Source organism: Schistocerca gregaria, chromosome 2 (genome assembly GCF_023897955.1).
Source record: "Schistocerca gregaria isolate iqSchGreg1 chromosome 2, iqSchGreg1.2, whole genome shotgun sequence".
NCBI classification, from domain to species: domain Eukaryota; kingdom Metazoa; phylum Arthropoda; class Insecta; order Orthoptera; family Acrididae; genus Schistocerca; species Schistocerca gregaria.
This window is the reverse complement of record NC_064921.1, coordinates 755839508-755857203: the sequence shown is the minus strand read 5'-3', so window position 1 is coordinate 755857203 and position 17696 is coordinate 755839508. Positions and strand designations below refer to the sequence as shown.

At 38.2% G+C, this 17696-nt stretch overlaps 1 protein-coding gene across 2 annotated transcripts in view; it reads left to right on the top strand.

Annotated features, from left to right (window-relative positions):
• The window catches only part of LOC126334951 (uncharacterized), a 31738-nt gene extending 14673 nt beyond the window's left edge, over positions 1 to 17065 (top strand). The window contains exons 2-3 of one of the 2 annotated variants that reach the window (XM_049997697.1): positions 13855 to 13968; positions 14316 to 17065. In XM_049997697.1, coding sequence (XP_049853654.1) covers positions 13855 to 13968; positions 14316 to 14462 — 261 coding nt within the window. In that variant the 3' untranslated portion in view covers positions 14463 to 17065. Of the gene's footprint in view, positions 1 to 13854 lie in introns of both variants that reach the window. The other variant, XM_049997698.1, reaches the window with a different exon arrangement.
• The last annotated feature ends 631 nt before the right edge of the window (positions 17066 to 17696 follow it).

The following is a 17696-nucleotide window of genomic DNA, read 5'->3' as shown; positions in this document are numbered from 1 at the left end:
AATTTTAATGTATTTTAAATTCAATAACATCTGAGCCTACCCCTTGTGATGTGTACCAGTGTTTTAAACTTCCTGGTTTAGAATGCGGGTTATGCTTGTAATATTTCTTATGATATCTAGGGAATATTTTTTCAAAGATTTCAGTTACCACTTCTAAATATCTTTTGGTTGACTTATTAGCATCCATATCATGTATAAGTAGTTCATTCCATTCTATTAATGTTAATATAGATTTTAGTTTGTTTAGCTTCTGTTCATTTATGGGCCTGATTATTCTTTCCTGACATATATCTGTTTTATGATCCAAAGGAATTCATGCTCAGAAATATGTAGTTTGATTATATTAAACTGTTATCTACTCATGTAAAAATTACAGATGGGTTTGTCATTTATATAGTAAAAATTTAGTGACCTTAATGTATTGAGTAATTGCTTACAGTTCTATTTCTAAAAATAATATCTGTATAAATGTGACCAAACATTAAAACTCTGCCATTTTTGTACTTGAAGCAAGACTGTTTCGGAAGACTTTGTATAAATGATTCTTCATTGTGATTGGCAGGATGATATGCAGACTCTCTTATAATATCCAGCCTTAATAATAGTACTGCAGCAACTTCAAAGCTAGATTCTATATGAAGTACACTTACATCTATAATTTAATAATTTAGTTTTAGTGTTTCATTAATGTAGAGAGACACACCACCATGTTTCATATTTGGCCTTTAGTAACTTGCAAATAATTCATAATCATTTTGTACTCTAACTGTAATTCCTTACATGATAACCATGTTCATTTATCATAAGCATTCTACAATTTACCTCTTCCAGTCAATATTGGAGTTCCGGAAGTTTATTTTTTTAAGGACCTTATATTTACGCAAAGGAATTTTGTATTGCAAGCTGTTTTTAATATTTTTGCTTCAGAATTATCATGATCACTTACTCCGCTTGTCAGTTCTAGCTGTTCTGCATTATTTTCTTTTAAGACAGAGGAATATGTACTTGCAGATGTCACATTATCATTTATTCAATGTAGGGTTTAATAATCATAATGGCATTTTTGTGTATTCTGAAAGGCCTGCTGTAGTGTTTCTTATTAGAGAATCAACCGTTGTTAATAAAACTGAATCAAATGCTGGTACATCTGATAATGAGATCTCTGAATCAGTCTCATCCATATTTATTTTACTTATTTATTCATCCAGAGATCATCTCACAATTGTATAGGATTTGTCATCATAATAAAATGAAAATAAATAGTTCAAACATACACACATATAGGCCTAGAATGTATTAAGATGTTTTTATGATGATAGCGCAAATGATCTGCCGTGGGCTGGCTAAAAGAACCATCCAAGCATTTGCCTGAAAGGCTTTAGGAAAATCTAGATCAGGATGGACAGGGAGGGAAATCTCGGGAATACTGAAGAATGGGATACAACCCATCAGCTTTGATCAATGATGTCACAAGTTATGACGGATGATATATGGAAAAGATTTAAAAGCATAGATGAGTGTTGAGAGCAAAGGAATGTAGTACCGGGAAAACAGATCGTAGACGCGCATCACGACCATCCAGATTTCAAACGTAATTTACAGATGACCTATATAGATCATACATACATACATACATTTATATGTAACATTACTCAGCACGAGTTTAGCTAACAAATTTTGGTAGATACATGTGCCCAACACATTTGAGAAAACACTTAAGCAGACAATATGTATCCGGCAAAGTTCGCCTCTTAGAATATTCACCCAAATGTCTTTGTAAATTTGAAAAGGGGCATATTCCCTTCCCCTCCGTGCAACAGATTCAGTTGACCTCTATAGGACAAGTGAAGAATAGGGTACTAATGCTGGCAAAAGCAAAAAAAGCTACATATGTAACATTGGCGTGGAATACCTCAGTTGACATGTATAGATTGTATCCTGTACTTCAGTTGTTCAGTAAAGGTCAGCTAAAGTACAGGATACATATTTTAAATGTGTTAATTTTTTTCACTTCACTAGTATTAGTATCAACTGAAGAATGGGATACTAGTATTAGAGAAGACAAAAAAAAGTGACATTCGTAAAATTTGTATCTTATATTTCAGTTGATTTATACAGGTCAACTAAAGAACAGGATGCAACATTCGTAGCTCAACTGAGGTACTGGGTGCCACCGTTATGGATGTCGTTTTTTTAGCTTTCAGAAGTACTAGTATCCTATTCTTCAAATGACCTACATACTGCAGGACACAAATGAATTGCAGAGGAAAGAACACCCCTGATAGTAGCATTCATGAAATACTAGTATTATGTAAACAGTAAACATAAAAACATAAACAAACAAACCCTAACACGAAGCAGAGAACAATATGAAACGACTGTGAAATAAATGAAAGGAGACAAAATAAAAATAAGACTCTAAACTCACCATACACAAACTTCTCCAGAGAAAACCAAGGCTGGCCTTGAGAGACACCAACAAAAGTCATATACCCACATACACTATATAGAAATAGATAAACACATATGTACAAGGACATACACCCACAAATTGAATAAACAAAATTAAAGGAAAGTAACAAAAAACAAAAGCAGATGATACTCTACTCAAATGGTTCAAATGGCTCTGAGCACTATGGGACTTAACAAACTCTACTCAACACAAGAAAAGGAAAAAAGATTAAATAACCCCAAAAAACCCAAACCAACACTGTAAATCGTCACCACCAAAACCCAACCTGTTCCACAATCATCATTTACCCTCCACCCACTTCCTCAGCATGAATTGAACTAACTAATGTTGGTGGAGATGTGTGACCAACATGTTTAAGAAAATACTTAAACAGGTAATATGTGTCTGGTAAACTCCGCCTCCTAGAATATTCTTCCAATTGGCTCTGTAAATTTGTAATGTGACTTTTCCCATCCCTCCAACAGATTCATTTATTTCTATTTACGGTGATGACACTTCACCATAGAAGATAACTGATTTATTATCTATGCTTGAAAATTAAGAAATGAATATCTATGACTAAAATGTGACATTGTTGGTCAAAGATAACAAGGTTTATCCAGTTCTTAGTATATCCCCAATTGTCTGTCCTCCCAAATATTGAGATAAGTGTCTTAACAGCTGCATTGCCTCATTCATTAGGTGTCAATTGTACAATAGCCATTTGTAAAATTGGGTCAAAATCCATCACTTGTGTATTAAACATTAAACTCAGGAAAATGACATAACATTACAGTATCTTGTGTGACAGATCTTGGCGTGTGATTTTTTTTTTTTCAAAAAGTATTACTTTGTGAATGGATATTGTTATGTGATGGGAGTTGTAGTTGTCACTTTTGCGTATTAACCTGTAATATGAGTTCTCTAAGCAATCTTCAACTGTACAATATGCACTACATAGGCCTGTGAATTGTGTTTGTCCATAATAATATAGAGAACTATTAGTGGAATACTTGCTAATGTCTTTCCTTAATGCACTCCATATTGATAGATTCAGTAGGGATTCTTTTACAGATGGACGTTGCTAGATGCTAAGTTTGTTTTGTTTGAAGATTACACAAACATTACAGCAAGTAGCAAGTGAGATACAGACTTGGAAATGGCTGCTAATCAAATTTTCATTGACATTAAGAAATGGTTAAAAGTTAATTCATTGTGATTAAACTTTGAAAAGACCCACTATACGCAGTTCAGAACCTGTAAGAGATTTCCTTCCAGCACGTGGATAATATGTGAAGACATGTAGAGGGAAGAGGTTGATAGCATTAACTTTCTGGCACTATAACTCAATAATAAATTTAGTTGGGACGTGCATAACACAGAATTTGTGAAGCGTGTGATAAAGTCTGTATTGCAGTGTGAATAATATCATATGTAGGATATATATAAAACTTCCATACTTTGTTTACTTTCATTCTATTATGTCATATGCGATCATATTCTGGGGTAACTCATCAAACCAAGCAAAAGCTTTTAGGATGCAAAAGTGTGTAATAAAAATCATTTGCAGTGTAAATTCAAGAACATCATGTAGGGTCCTGTTCAGTGAACTGGGAATTCCAACCACTGCCTCTTGGTGTATTTATTCTTAATGAAATTTGTTGCAAATAATATGTATCTGTTTCCAACCAATATTGAACACGTAGTGTCAATACTAGGAATAAGAATACTCTACTTAAAGACATAAAATCACTCACCTTGGTCCAAAAAGGGGTCCTGTTTTCAGGAACACACATTTTTAATAAATCACCAGCAGCCGTTAAAACCTTGGTGTCAAATAAAGCACAGTTTAAACAGAGTTTGAAAGAATTTTTGATAGGCAACTCCTTCTATTCTATAGATGAATGTTAAACTAGCTTAAGTAAAAATGTCTCCTAGATTTGAGTTTTGGCAGTACTTTGTATTAAGCTTATTAAAAGTGCATAACTGTACTTCATTCTGAAAGTGTATTAATTCTGTAAATATTAGCAGTTACACTTTACTGTAATGTATTCACATATTTTGACAATCTCCTGACAAATGATCAGGGAAGTGAGTATTATATTCAGATGTTCTATGTTTTTTATTTTGTACTTTTTGTCGTCTTCCACACCTACAAGAATCATCTCATTTTTGGGTCTATGGAACGAAAACTGAATCTAGTCTAATCTAATTTAATAATCTGTGAATCCAGCATTGTGCAGAATGTTATCATATGCGTGAATGTTCTCAACATATTGGCAAATTCAGTATGGGTTTTGTTTTGTGATGGTCCTTGGATGTCACATTGTAAGGAATGTTAAATTGTGTGCCTCAGTAATACAGTCATTGAAAGATTGTTTGAATGGACTTTAGTGATGTCTTCTTAATGTCTGATTGAAATCTCCACTTCTAAAAATAAGAATTAATTTTCCTTGCGGCCCTTTTCGGAGAACATTCTCTATGTTAGTATCTGGATGATCTGTCAGAATTTACACGCCATCATTGTGTGTGTGTTTGTTGTATAGTCGACATCATCAAAAGAGATGATTGCTGAGTTACTACATATAAGATATCTTTTAACATCATTGTATACCTATAATGTTTTTTGATGCCACAACTGACTATATCTCTCTTGATTTTTTAAGTTGTCAGTGTAAATAAAGTTTTGTTTTGAACTCTGTAGCTTCCAAACAGGGAGGATTTTATTGTGATTCATACTCTCATTTTCATCATTACAAGCAAAGGTGTCATGTAGCTAATCACATTATCACAGAGGAATAAATTTCAGTAATGTTAATTTTAATGACTCTTTTGTTCTCACTATTGCAACTGTTTTGATGTTTATGGACACAACACATGCCCATATTGGCAGCCATTGACAGTGTGGCCTATTCTGTCAGGACAGACATGTGACAAACATCACAGTATTTTAATTTGATCTTCTTCCCAAATAAGTTGTAATAATCAATGGCCTAGGTGCATTTATAGAATGGGGTTTATATCTTGTGCTGTTTTGCTGCGCTGAAGTACTGAAAACTGTGATGATATAGTTACTCACCTAGAAAAATGAAGACAAATAACATTTAATTATTGACTATACTCTTTCCAATCTTTTCAAACGTACTCAAGCATTAGCTTCTGCCAAGAGAGGAGTCCATAGGTCCCTAAAATTTTTGGGGCAATGTTATTTGTGTGTAATCAGGGTATCTGTGTCATCCATATATTTTTGTAAGTGATCAGCTAGTTCAAATTCCTGTGCATCCATTTCAGTTCTCTTCTTGTCTTAGTTAGGTTTCTTTTGACCATATGAACAATTTTAATGCTATAGTCCACTATGTGAGCTAGTGTGTTTGTGCAGGTGATCTAGGAGTGTAGACTGGAACGTCTTTGGATCCACTGCAGGTAGTATGAGCAGATAGTCTTGTGAACATAGTTTTCCAAAAACCGTCTTAAACGGTGAGTTAGATAACCAACATGCAACGGAAATATGTCAGATCATTAAACTTGCCTGACATTATCAACAGTGTCAATATCGAAATGGAAATGCCATGTGGCTAGGGCCTCCCATCAGGTAGACCATTCGCCTGGTGCAAGTCTTTCAAGCTGACGCCACTGCGGCGACTTGTGTGTTGAAGTATAGAAATTAGGATTAGTGATCATGATGTCATCATAGTGTCAACAGGTAGTGAAGTCAAGAAGGCCAGGGTAATGTTCATTCTAGAAAAATCAGATAAGTAGTTGTTAGCATCCCATGTAAACAATGAGTGGACATTATTTAGCTCTAGTATGTCAGATGTAGAGGTATTATGAGCAATGTTCAGACTTATTGTAAAGTGCGATCTGGAGCCTTTTCTCCCAAGTAAGTGGATTAAGGATGGAAAGAACTCTCTGTGGGTTAGTCATCAAATTCTGAAAATTCTGAGGAAACAGAGATAGTTGCACTATTGGTTCTAAAAAGAGTGTGCAAATGTTGACAGGGAAAAGTTATAGAAATTTGTGCTTCTGCAAGAAGAGCAGTCATGAAACATACAAAAACTTCCTCCTTCATACCATAGTGAAAGCTGTTGCCGAGAACCCATTGAAATTCTGGTCATAAGTAAAATCTTTAAGTTGGTAGAAGGCTTTCATCCAGTCAGTCATTGACTAGTCTGGGGTGGCAATGGAAAACAGTGAAAAGAAAGCTGAAGTTTTAAATTTTATATTTAAGAAATCATTTGTGCAAGAGGATCATACAAATATACAGACATTTGAATGTTGTACAGACTCCTGCATGGAGGACAAAGAATTTGCCAACTGTGACTTAGGGAAACAACTGAAAGAATTGAAAACAGATTAGCCACCAGGGCCAGGTGGAATCCCAATTTAGTTTTACAGAGAGTACTCTGCAGCTCTGGCCCTTTACTTAACCTGCATTAATTGCATACCTCTCAGGGGCAGGTGAGTCCTGCACACATAGAAAGGTAAAAGAACTGACTCACATAATAACAGACCAATATCCCTAACACTTCTTTGCTGCAGAATTCTTGAACACATCCAGAGTCCAAAAATAATAAATTTTCTTGGCAGAAAAATTTTGTCTACAAATCAGCACAGATTTAGAAAGCCTCACTTGTGCGAATCTCAGCTTGCCCCTTTCTCACATAATACCTTACAAACCATGGATGTAGGGCAAAAGGCAGAGTCCATATTCCTAGATTTCCAGAAGTGTTTTACGCAGTGTCCCACTCAGGACCATTGATGAAGGTCTGAAAGTACAGTTCAGATTCCCAAATATCAGACACAAAAGCATCATCAGGTGTGCCCCAGGAAAGTGTGATAGGATTTCTCTTGTTCTCTGTGTACTTAAATGACCTGATGGATAGGGTGAACTGCTATTTATGACTATGTGTCGATGGCGTTGTAGTGTATGAGAAGGTGTCATCGTTGAGTGACTGTGACTAAGACAAAATTTCTAGTTGGTGTGATGAATGACAGTGTGCTCTAAACATAGAAAAATGTGAGTTAGTGCAGATGATTAGGAAAAACAGTCCTGTAACATTCAGATACATCATTAATGGAGTGCAGCTGGACACAGTCTCTTCGATTAAATATCTAGGCGTAACATGGCAAAGCAATGTGAAATGGAATGAGGACCTCAGATTGATAGTAGTGAAGGCAAATGCTTGACTTTGTTTCATTGGAAGAATTTGAGGAAAGTTAAGCTCATCCATAAAGGAGACAGTGTACATACCTTTAGTGTGACCCATTCTTGTGATTTCATTTCCTTGGTATTCTATCAATAAACCAAAGACTCCCACCTGCTTTACCCATGACTGAGTATAAGAGATCATTCCAGTTCATATCCATACAAAGTGTTACACCCATGTATTTGTATGAGTTTAACAATTCCAGTTGTGACACTCTGACAATTCCAGCTGTGACTCACAAATATTATAGTCATAGGATCTATGTTAGTGTCTTTTTCTGTAAGTGCACAGTTTTACATATTTGCACATGGAAAGCACCACTTTGAAATCATATCAAGGTCTTACTGAATATTTGTGCAGCTGCTTTCAGGCTTACTTTGTTATAGACAACCACCTCATTGCAAAAAGTCTGAGGTTACTATTAATATTGTCTGCAAGGTCATTAACATACAACACAAACAACAGACATCCAGTGTACTTGGCTAAATCTCACATGAAGTTAGTTCTGCAATCTGTTGATATCCAAGATAACATGCTACATTGCTCTTACCAAGAAACTCTCAGTACAGTCACAAATTATGCCTCATACACCATACAGTCATGCTTTCAGTGATAAACATAGGTGTGGTACTGAATTAGATCATTTTGCAACTCAAGAAATGTTGCATCCATTTGAATGCCTTGATTAATGGCTTTCAGGATGGGTGAGGAAAATAAGAGTCATGTTTCACATGAATAATGTTCTTAAAATCCATCTCGGTTGGCAAGGAGGGACTGATTCTGTTAGAAATACCTCATTGCATTTGAGCTCATAGTATGTTTTAAAATTCTACACCAACTGGATGTCAAGGATATCATATGGTAGTTTTCTGAATCACTCCTGTTACACATCTTGTACATATGTGTAATGTTCTCCCACCACTGGATGTGATTTTTATGTTAGATGGGTCTACAGTGTATTATGGTTAAAAGAGGAGCCAATTCGGTGTTAAATTCAATATAGAGCCTGATAGTGATTCCATTGGGCCCTGGAGCTTTGTTCAGTTTCAACAATTTGCACTGTTTCTTAACATCACTGGCACCAATATCTATGTTGTCTATCTTAGCATTTGTGTGAGAATTAAATTGAGGCAAATAGAATTATGCAGACATGCATGAACATTTGAAAGTGGAGTTCAGCATTTTTGCTGTAACTTTGCTACCATCAATTTCAGTTTCTGTCTTGTCCACGACTGTCTGAAGCTAACTTTGGTGTCAGTAACAATCTTTACATATGATGAGAATTTCTTCAGATATTGTTAGAGATCTTTTGATAGTGTTCTGCTACAGTGGTCATTGAAGGCTTCAGCCATTGTCCAGTTGACAGCATTTCCCTATCTCTGGATTTATGCTTTATTTTACACCCATTGAGATGTGACAACCACTGCCTCTTTGTCTAGTTTGCTGGACATATGAACCTTTCTTCGGAGATGTATATCAACAGTAGAAAGTAGAGGATAACACATTTCTAGACTCCATACAAAGAATAAAATTAAACACAGATTAAAAGAACATAGGAAAGACATTCATTGATGTTTGATGCTCAACTCCCTCATGATCCTGACCTACATATATGGCCCCACAATGTCAATGAAATGTTTGTCAGAAGCCAAGTATTATCAAAATTAGTTTCTACCTGATTAAACTGCTTCAGGAGAAAGTGCTAGGAAGTCAGTAACTTTTGACAGTATTCCTTCAGTTGTACATTTTTTTTGTAAGTGTGGTACAAAATGAAGGAACTGATAGAGGAGTAAAAATACAACAACTGTGGAATAGAAACTTATGGTCTTGGAAGCAATCCAGAGACAGAGAAAGCTTGTGGAATGCTAGGAACAAAAAGGACAATCAATGCACACATGCTGTAAGTTCAGCAACTTTTAGAGGATGTGGATTCAACTAGAAAGAGCAGCTGCATGCTTTTCTGTCCAAGTACATGACATACTCAGTGTCATATATCTCAGGCTTTGAATTGTAAGGACATTGTCACCTCACTCCCCTGTTGTGATGCCCCTTTCTTTGACAGGGGAGCTGTAACACTATTCGTGACAAACAAACTCTTTGCAGTGATACTTGTAGCATGTGAGGAGGATCATGCAATGCCTAGTGTACTTCTTAGAGTGTACCGGAATTATCTGTGAAGAAGCTAGTGCTATATTGAACGCAATGGTCACCATTTTGAAACATTGTTGAGTAAACAGTACTTTATCTTTGCTTCTACGTCTCAGTGGTAAAGTCCCTGACTACAGATCCGAACATCATGGGTTGGTTCTCCAGTCAGTCACAGGATTTTTATCTCACTTATCAGCATTTCTTCCACCTCTGCCAATGTTTGTTGATGTGAAAAATAATGAGTTGCGCTGTATTTCAGAGTCTGCTATAGATCCCCCTAATGGATCACCCTTTAACTGGCTAGGTAAGTTTGTTCAAAGCTCGGAAGAAGGCACCTCCATACCACCTGTTGTTGCTGTGTCCTCTTGTAATGTTTTGTGGTTCCTTGCTGGATGAGGAGAGGGTGATATGATGAGTGGGTGGCCTGTTTCCTCTCACTACAACACAAAATGCACATGTGGTTAAAATAAACTTTATTACAGGATCCGACTGAGTTCTTAACTCCAGTGATGTCCGATCTGAAGCTGTGTAGTTAACAGCAATCAAATAACATATACTAATTCGTGAGTCTTGTCTGTGTCCATATCACAATTATTTACAGTTCCTAACATTCCCTCACTGTGGAAGGCTAGAGAACAGTGCGACGTGTTGAGGTGCAATGCGAACTGAATCCCGATGCCACGCACTGAGATTGAGAGAGAGACAGCTCAGTCATTGGCGGTGGCATATATGCATGCTGCCCAGGGGTCGTTATAGGTGCGTAGCCTTGGTCTTCTATTGCCATCAGCGTGCTTAGTTCAACGCCTGCTATACAATGTTTCCTAGTGCCGACCAGTGTGCTGGTGAAAGTGTACGCCAGCACACCACCTCTATTGGGGCCATGCTGAGTAAAGCATTGTGTTGTTCAAACCAACTTCGGGTTGACAACTGCTTTGTCTTAGCTCTTCTGATCTTTTGTGTATGTGGGGGAGTGGGAGGGTTGCAGTAATTGTTCCTGTTCCTGGCATTTCAAAGCTTACACTGGCGCAGCATTACTTCCAAAACCATAAGTTCATAGTCCAGAGTTGTTGTATTTCAGTTTTTCAACTCCTCTATTGACTATTTCAAGTTGTGTGCAACCTTTTGAATCACCCTCTGTATATCACATCACAGTCCCTCGCAGATATGGAATCAACTATGTGGACCTGTTGTGCACAGTGTGGCTGTATTTCTAGTTAAAGCCTATTTTATTTGTGATGGCATAAACTGACCACTTATCAGTGATGATAATCTGGTGTCATTCTTTTGCCAGTTCCATTCCGCAAATGTATCTATCTGTTTACTAAAAATGTCTTACTCGACTTTCAAGCTAGTTTCATGTAGATAATGGAAGGAGTAAAAGTACTGGTAACAGTTCTCCATATCTTATAGTTGAGTGGTTGAGAGGAACATAAAAAAAACGGAAAGTCCTCAGAGTTTAGTAATTCAGAATACATGTTCACCTTCTTGGCCACTTTGTCTTAGCCAGCCCCATTGAATGGGCACTGCACTGTTACAATTTAATTATCTGGGACAATTTAGCCCCCCTCTCTCTCTCTCTCTCTCTCTCTCTCTCTCTCTCTCTCTCTCTCTCTCTCTCTCTCTCTCTCTCTCTCTCTCTCTCTGTTTGTGTGTGTGTGTGTGTGTGTGTGTGTGTGTGTGTGTGTGTGTGTGTGGGGAGGGGGGGGGGGGGGGGGAGTTAGATGTGAAGGAGACACTACACCTTCTTAGAGCATAACTACATTTTCAGTCATTTCATATGTTCCTGTCAACCACTCAGTGCTGCAGCTGTGCAGTGAGTCATTTACCTAACTTCTTCCATTACTTGTATTTCCCATTGCTTTGTACTTTTCACTAACAAATTTTAGAAAACATGTTTTATAGCCGGCCGGTGTGGCCGAGTGGTTCTAGGCGCTTCAGTCTGGAACCACACGACCGCTGTTGTCGCAGGTTCGAATCCTGCCCCGGGCATGAATGTGGGTGATGTCCTTAGGTTAATAGGTTTAAGTACACTCCTGGAAATTGAAATAAGAACACCGTGAATTCATTGTCCTAGGAATGGGAAACTTTATTGACACATTCCTGGGGTCAGATACATCACATGATCACACTGACAGAACCACAGGCACATAGACACAGGCAACAGAGTATGCACAATGTCGGCACTAGTACAGTGTATATCCATCTTTTGCAGCAATGCAGGCTGCTATTCTCCCATGGAGACGATCGTAGAGATGCTGGATGTAGTCCTGTGGAACAGCTTGCCATGCCATTTCCACCTGGCGCCTCAGTTGGACCAGCGTTCGTGCTGGACGTGCAGACCACGTGAGACGACGCTTCATCCAGTCCCAAACATGCTCATTGGGGGACAGATTCGGAGATCTTGCTGGCCAGGGTAGTTGACTTACACCTTCTAGAGCATGTTGGATGGCACGGGAAAAATGCGGACGTGCATTGTCCTGTTGGAACAGCAAGTTCCCTTGCCGGTCTAGGAATGGTAGAACGATGGGTTCGATGACGGTTTGGATGTACCGTGCACTATTCAGTGTCCCCTCGACGATCACCAGAGGTGTACGGCCAGTGTAGGAGATCGCTCCCCACACCATGATGCCGGGTGTTGGCCCTGTGTGCCTCGGTCGTATGCAGTCCTGATTGTGGCGCTCACCTGCACGGCGCCAAACACGCATACGACCATCATTGGCACCAAGGCAGAAGCGACTCTCATTGCTGAAGACGACACGTCTCCATTCGTCCCTCCATTCACGCCTGTCGCGACACCACTGGAGGCGGGCTGCACAATGTTGGGGAGTGAGCGGAAGACGGCCTAACGGTGTGCGGGACCGTAGCCCAGCTTCATGGAGACGGTTGCGAATGGTCCTCGCCGATACCCCAGGAGCAACAGTGTCCCTAATTTGCTGGGAAGTGGTGGTGCGGTCCCCTACGGCACTGCGTAGGATCCTACGGTCTTGGCGTGCATCCGTGCGTCGCTGCAGTCAGGTCCCAGGTCGATGGGCACGTGCACCTTCCGCCGACCACTGGCGACAACATCGATGTACTGTGGAGACCTCGCGCCCCACGTGTTGAGCAATTCGGCGGTACGTCCACCCGGCCTCCTGCATGCCCACTATACGCCCTCGCTCAAAGTCCGTCAACTGCACATACGGTTCACGTCCACGCTGTCGCGGCATGCTACCAGTGTTAAAGACTGCGATGGAGCTCCGTATGCCACGGCAAACTGGTTGACACTGACGGCGGCGGTGCACAAATGCTGCGCAGCTAGCGCCATTCGACGGCCAACACCACGGTTCCTGGTGTGTCCGCTGTGCCGTGCGTGTGATCATTGCTTGTACAGCCCTCTCGCAGTGTCCGGAGCAAGTATGGTGGGTCTGACACACCGGTGTCAATGTGTTCTTTTTTCCATTTCCAGGAGTGTAGTTCTAAGTTCTAGGGGACTGATGACCTCAGATGTTAAGTCCCATAGTGCTCAGAGCCATTTGTTTTATAAACAATGCACCCAGTAGTTTTATCATCAATCAATACATCGAACAACAATATTTTTAGAAGGAACTATATGTTTATGGATATTGTGTCAGCCCTGTGCCCCTCTCTCACCCCACTTAATGAAAATTGGACATTAAATTCACCCTCCTAATTATTTTTTATCTCCATTTATTTTCATTTTGTCAATTTGCTGAGTCATTTGTTGCTAGTAGTGTTTGAGATGTTTGGTCTTTTGCACACATCTCATCATGTAAGCAGCATGCTTTGTGGAATTGTGTTAACAGTCAAACAGTCAATTTCTCCTAGCCTGCATTTAGGGAAAAAAAGCAACTAAGTGCAGTAAATTTGTGTCAATATAATGCCCAAATATTGTAGCATTTTTTTAAATATTGGAATTAAATACAATGTAACCATGTCAGTATAATCGTGGCAAGGAACTCATTTTTGCATTATCTGATGTGAAGGCTCTATTACTTCTCTTTACTACTTCACTGGCACTACTATACCAAGACTTTTCTTTTTTCCTAGATTGCCAAGAAATTGAATTTTCCTATCGAGGAACATCTGTACCGGGACTTGATAGCCCTTAACGTGCGTGAAGAAGACATTGTTCCTGCCATTGGAGACCGTCCTTCATCTCGGGTATGGAAAAAGTTTCCTAAAGACAAAGAACCACAACTGTCAGACTTTTTCAAACCACAGCCAATGCCAGAATACTGTTGTATACCAAAGGTGATTGTAAAACCAATAGGAAAGATTCAAAGTTACGATGGTTTGTCACTGTACAAGCGCCAACAACTGTGGAACATGAGCCGGCCTGAAGATACCTGATCGTGATGTGGCATTTGTGGTTTATGATTACAGGCTGAAAACAGTTGCGTAAGAGATTCCATGTGTCATCATTGCCGATACACTTTCTTTCAGGTTGATTTACCCTTAGATTATGCAAATGAGAGTTCTGCTAATTGTTGTATTCTTCATTTGCTTAGGTTGGGGAAGCTCCCGAAAAGATGCTGTTTTGTCCTTGCAGCTTGCAGTTGATTTCTGCTAGACATACTGCTAATTGTAAAAAGATGATTTCACTGTTTGGTGCTATTGTGTTTATTGAAAGTGACGTGTATGCATATCATATGTGACAGAGACTATGCATATAATTAATTTTTCTTTTGAAATGACTAAATCCACTATTGAGTCTTGAAATATGTGATGAAACCATGTAGTTTTAAGTTAAGCATTTTCTTGTCATTGACTAGATATTCATTGAAGAATTCCTTAAAAGTAATGCTTCTTTTGCTGTCTCACAAGGCATCTTCATAGATTGAAAATGTAATTTTAATGTGTCTAGGTATGCTATGTCAGAAAAAATGTAGTATACAATTAATTCTAATGTAATGAACCTGGTTTATGGCTGTGTAATATAAAGGGAAATAAGTTTTTCCTAGCTGGCAGATGTAATGCTACTGGGAAAATTGTACAGAGTAAGTAGAGAGACCCACTTACCTGAAAGTGAAGTAACCTTTCTGTAGTGGAAGTTTTAATTCTTAATACAAACTGAAATTATAGCTTAAACAATTGCAAGGCCGAGCTAGCCAGAGTGCATAAAAATGTTATCGAATGCTAGTAATGAAACCTCATTGACTTCTGTCAGCCAAGCCTCAGAACTTGAGACAAGGAGTGGAAATGGTACACTAATCTGCAGCATTGGTATTTTCTATTACTGTGCTTTCATTCATTAAGGTTCTCTTTGATACCACATTTCTTCTGATGGTTAAACCTGTATCTCAGTGTATCCTAGAGTGACATTAGATTATTTACCCATACTTTATACTAAACATGATAGCCAAATGGAAACTTTATGCTCCTTCTTTCTGTGAAGTTCCATCCTAGATAACTGACCACTGCACTCCTCTAGCCTAATTGTGTAGCATGCATACATTTAACTATATACAGTACAGGTGGTGATGACTGCACCATGTATCTAATGCGGGGATTATACTTGAGTAACCGTGTGGTTCTGAAAGGAAAGAAAACTGTAAAACATTGTGACAACATGGCCCTAGTTGCAGACATATGAAATATCTAAGGAAATAATACAACCATTTCCTCTCAAGTGATTCAGTTGGAATAAAATCTTTATTCTGTAGTACTGGTTCATTTTGATTGTCAGTGATTGATGACTGCATGTATATCATAGCATTAACAATCTAGATACAACAGAAATCAAAAGAATAAAAATGTGTTAAAGGGCTACATATTTTTATTTTTGAATTTAATGAAACCATGATGGAAGCTTATTGCTAGGCTGTAGAACATGTCAAATACTTAAAATAATACTCATTTATAAATGGTTAGAAAGCATAATCTAATGCATATGTAAACAGTTCTATGAAAATAGAGATTCAAATACTTTGATAATTGCAGTAATAACAAGCATGCTGCATAGTTACAAGGCTTACCATCTGACTTGTATGTAAACAGCTTTGTTAAAAAGTAAGATGTTAGTGCTAGGTAATAAGTTCATACAATAATTTCATTTGCTTGTGATTGTTTTCTCCAGAATATGCTGCCATATGTTGTAAGTGAATAGAATTATCCTTTGTACACCGCTTTGATTATTCACCTGTCACAAATAGATGTAATCAAACAAATGGAAAATGCTGCTAATCTCAAGTCTTTAACATAGGTCAAGGATGTGAACTGACCAGTTTAGGTTGCTATGAATAAGTATTCTCTAAAATTCGAAGACTCTGCTCTCTCTGTCTTTATCCTTATATTTCATTTTAACATCTTCCTGTTGTTTCTTTGTGCCATGTGGAACTGAATGAACTGAGTCTTGTTGACAGTGAGTGACAGACCATTTTAAGTGAACCAATCTAGAGCCTCAATGAATGTGTTGGTAGAGGTGTTTGTAACGTGCCGGGCTGTATCCTTGTATTAGTGCCACTTAAAGTTCACATCACAACCGGATGTATTGAAACATTTTCTCACCCAGTAGACAGTGCGCAGTGTTCCTGACCTACCTTGCTTTGCTTGTTCAATATTGTCTTCCCGGTAGCTGCGTCCATCTCACCTAAATCACACTGAAATTAAGAAGCCAGGATCCTAGATTAAGTTTTCCAAAATAAACGGTCAAGACCGTATTCATTGTTGAACATTTATGACAACCACAGTGCGATTTATTTGTTATCACTAACACACACAATATTCATGTGACCAGGCTTCTTATACTTAATCGTCACATTAGGTAGGTCAAAAACTTCCAGTCTTTAACAATGTCTACAATTACACTTTTTTGGTACTGACCGGAAAAATTAACCGACTTGCCGCACTTTAGCTCCATGGGAATCTGACCAAGAACTAACTTGGTCCTTATGTAGACGAGTTCTTGAATATTTGACTATTTCTGTTAATATATTATAGTTTATAATTTCCCAGGGTTAAAACGATCCTTTCTAATTGGTTTTGAAGTTAACTATTGGGTTTTATTACTTAAATAACATAAGTGAGCTGTATCAATTTAAATACTCGGAACGAACTTTTGCATCCGCAGTGGGAATTCCCGGCTTATAACCATGGCAGCCCTCTTGAACAATAATTTTTACTTATTCAAATTTACTTAATTCTTAATGCACTTACAAAGTTGAGACTGGAGTCATTTTACGTAGAAAAATAAAGGTAGCAAAAGTATCGAAACAGATCTCGAAATTATTTAGTAGTTTTGTCACTATTTATTTATTTATTTAACCTGGCAAGATTAGGGCCATCAGCCCCTCTCTTACATGTAACCAGGCATTCTACTTATGTTACATTCATATGTTTTAGTAGGCATTTTAAACTACATCTAGTACAAAAAGTGAAATAAACAATTAGAAAGGCACACCTGGAAAAATACATACATATAGAGTTTATATTCGTAGATCGTAAGTACTGTTATAATTAGACATTATTGAGGAGTCAGATTTTAGATAGGAGTGCTAGCAGCAGAAAGTATGGTGAAGGGGGGAGAAGAATAGAGAGACATGATGAAACATAATTAAGGAAATATAAAGGAAAAGAAGATTGCGTGGCTAATAGAGATAGATGAAGAGGAAGGCATCTCAGGAGCAAGATAGGACACGCTAGCTTTGCTATTTGACAGATGAGAGGATTGGCCTTGTACATTAATTCTGTGGAGAACGTTATGAGGATGATAATAGGAAATGCTTCAACTTCTTCTTAAAAGCAGCAGGAGATTGAATTTTGCGCAAGGTAAGGGGCAGTTTGTTCCAGAGGCGGACAGCGGTGACTGAGAAGGAGTTTGCAAAAGTTTTTGTTTTGTGAGTGGGCACAGTTAGGATACCAAATAAGAGTGACCTCGTGTATCGATTATG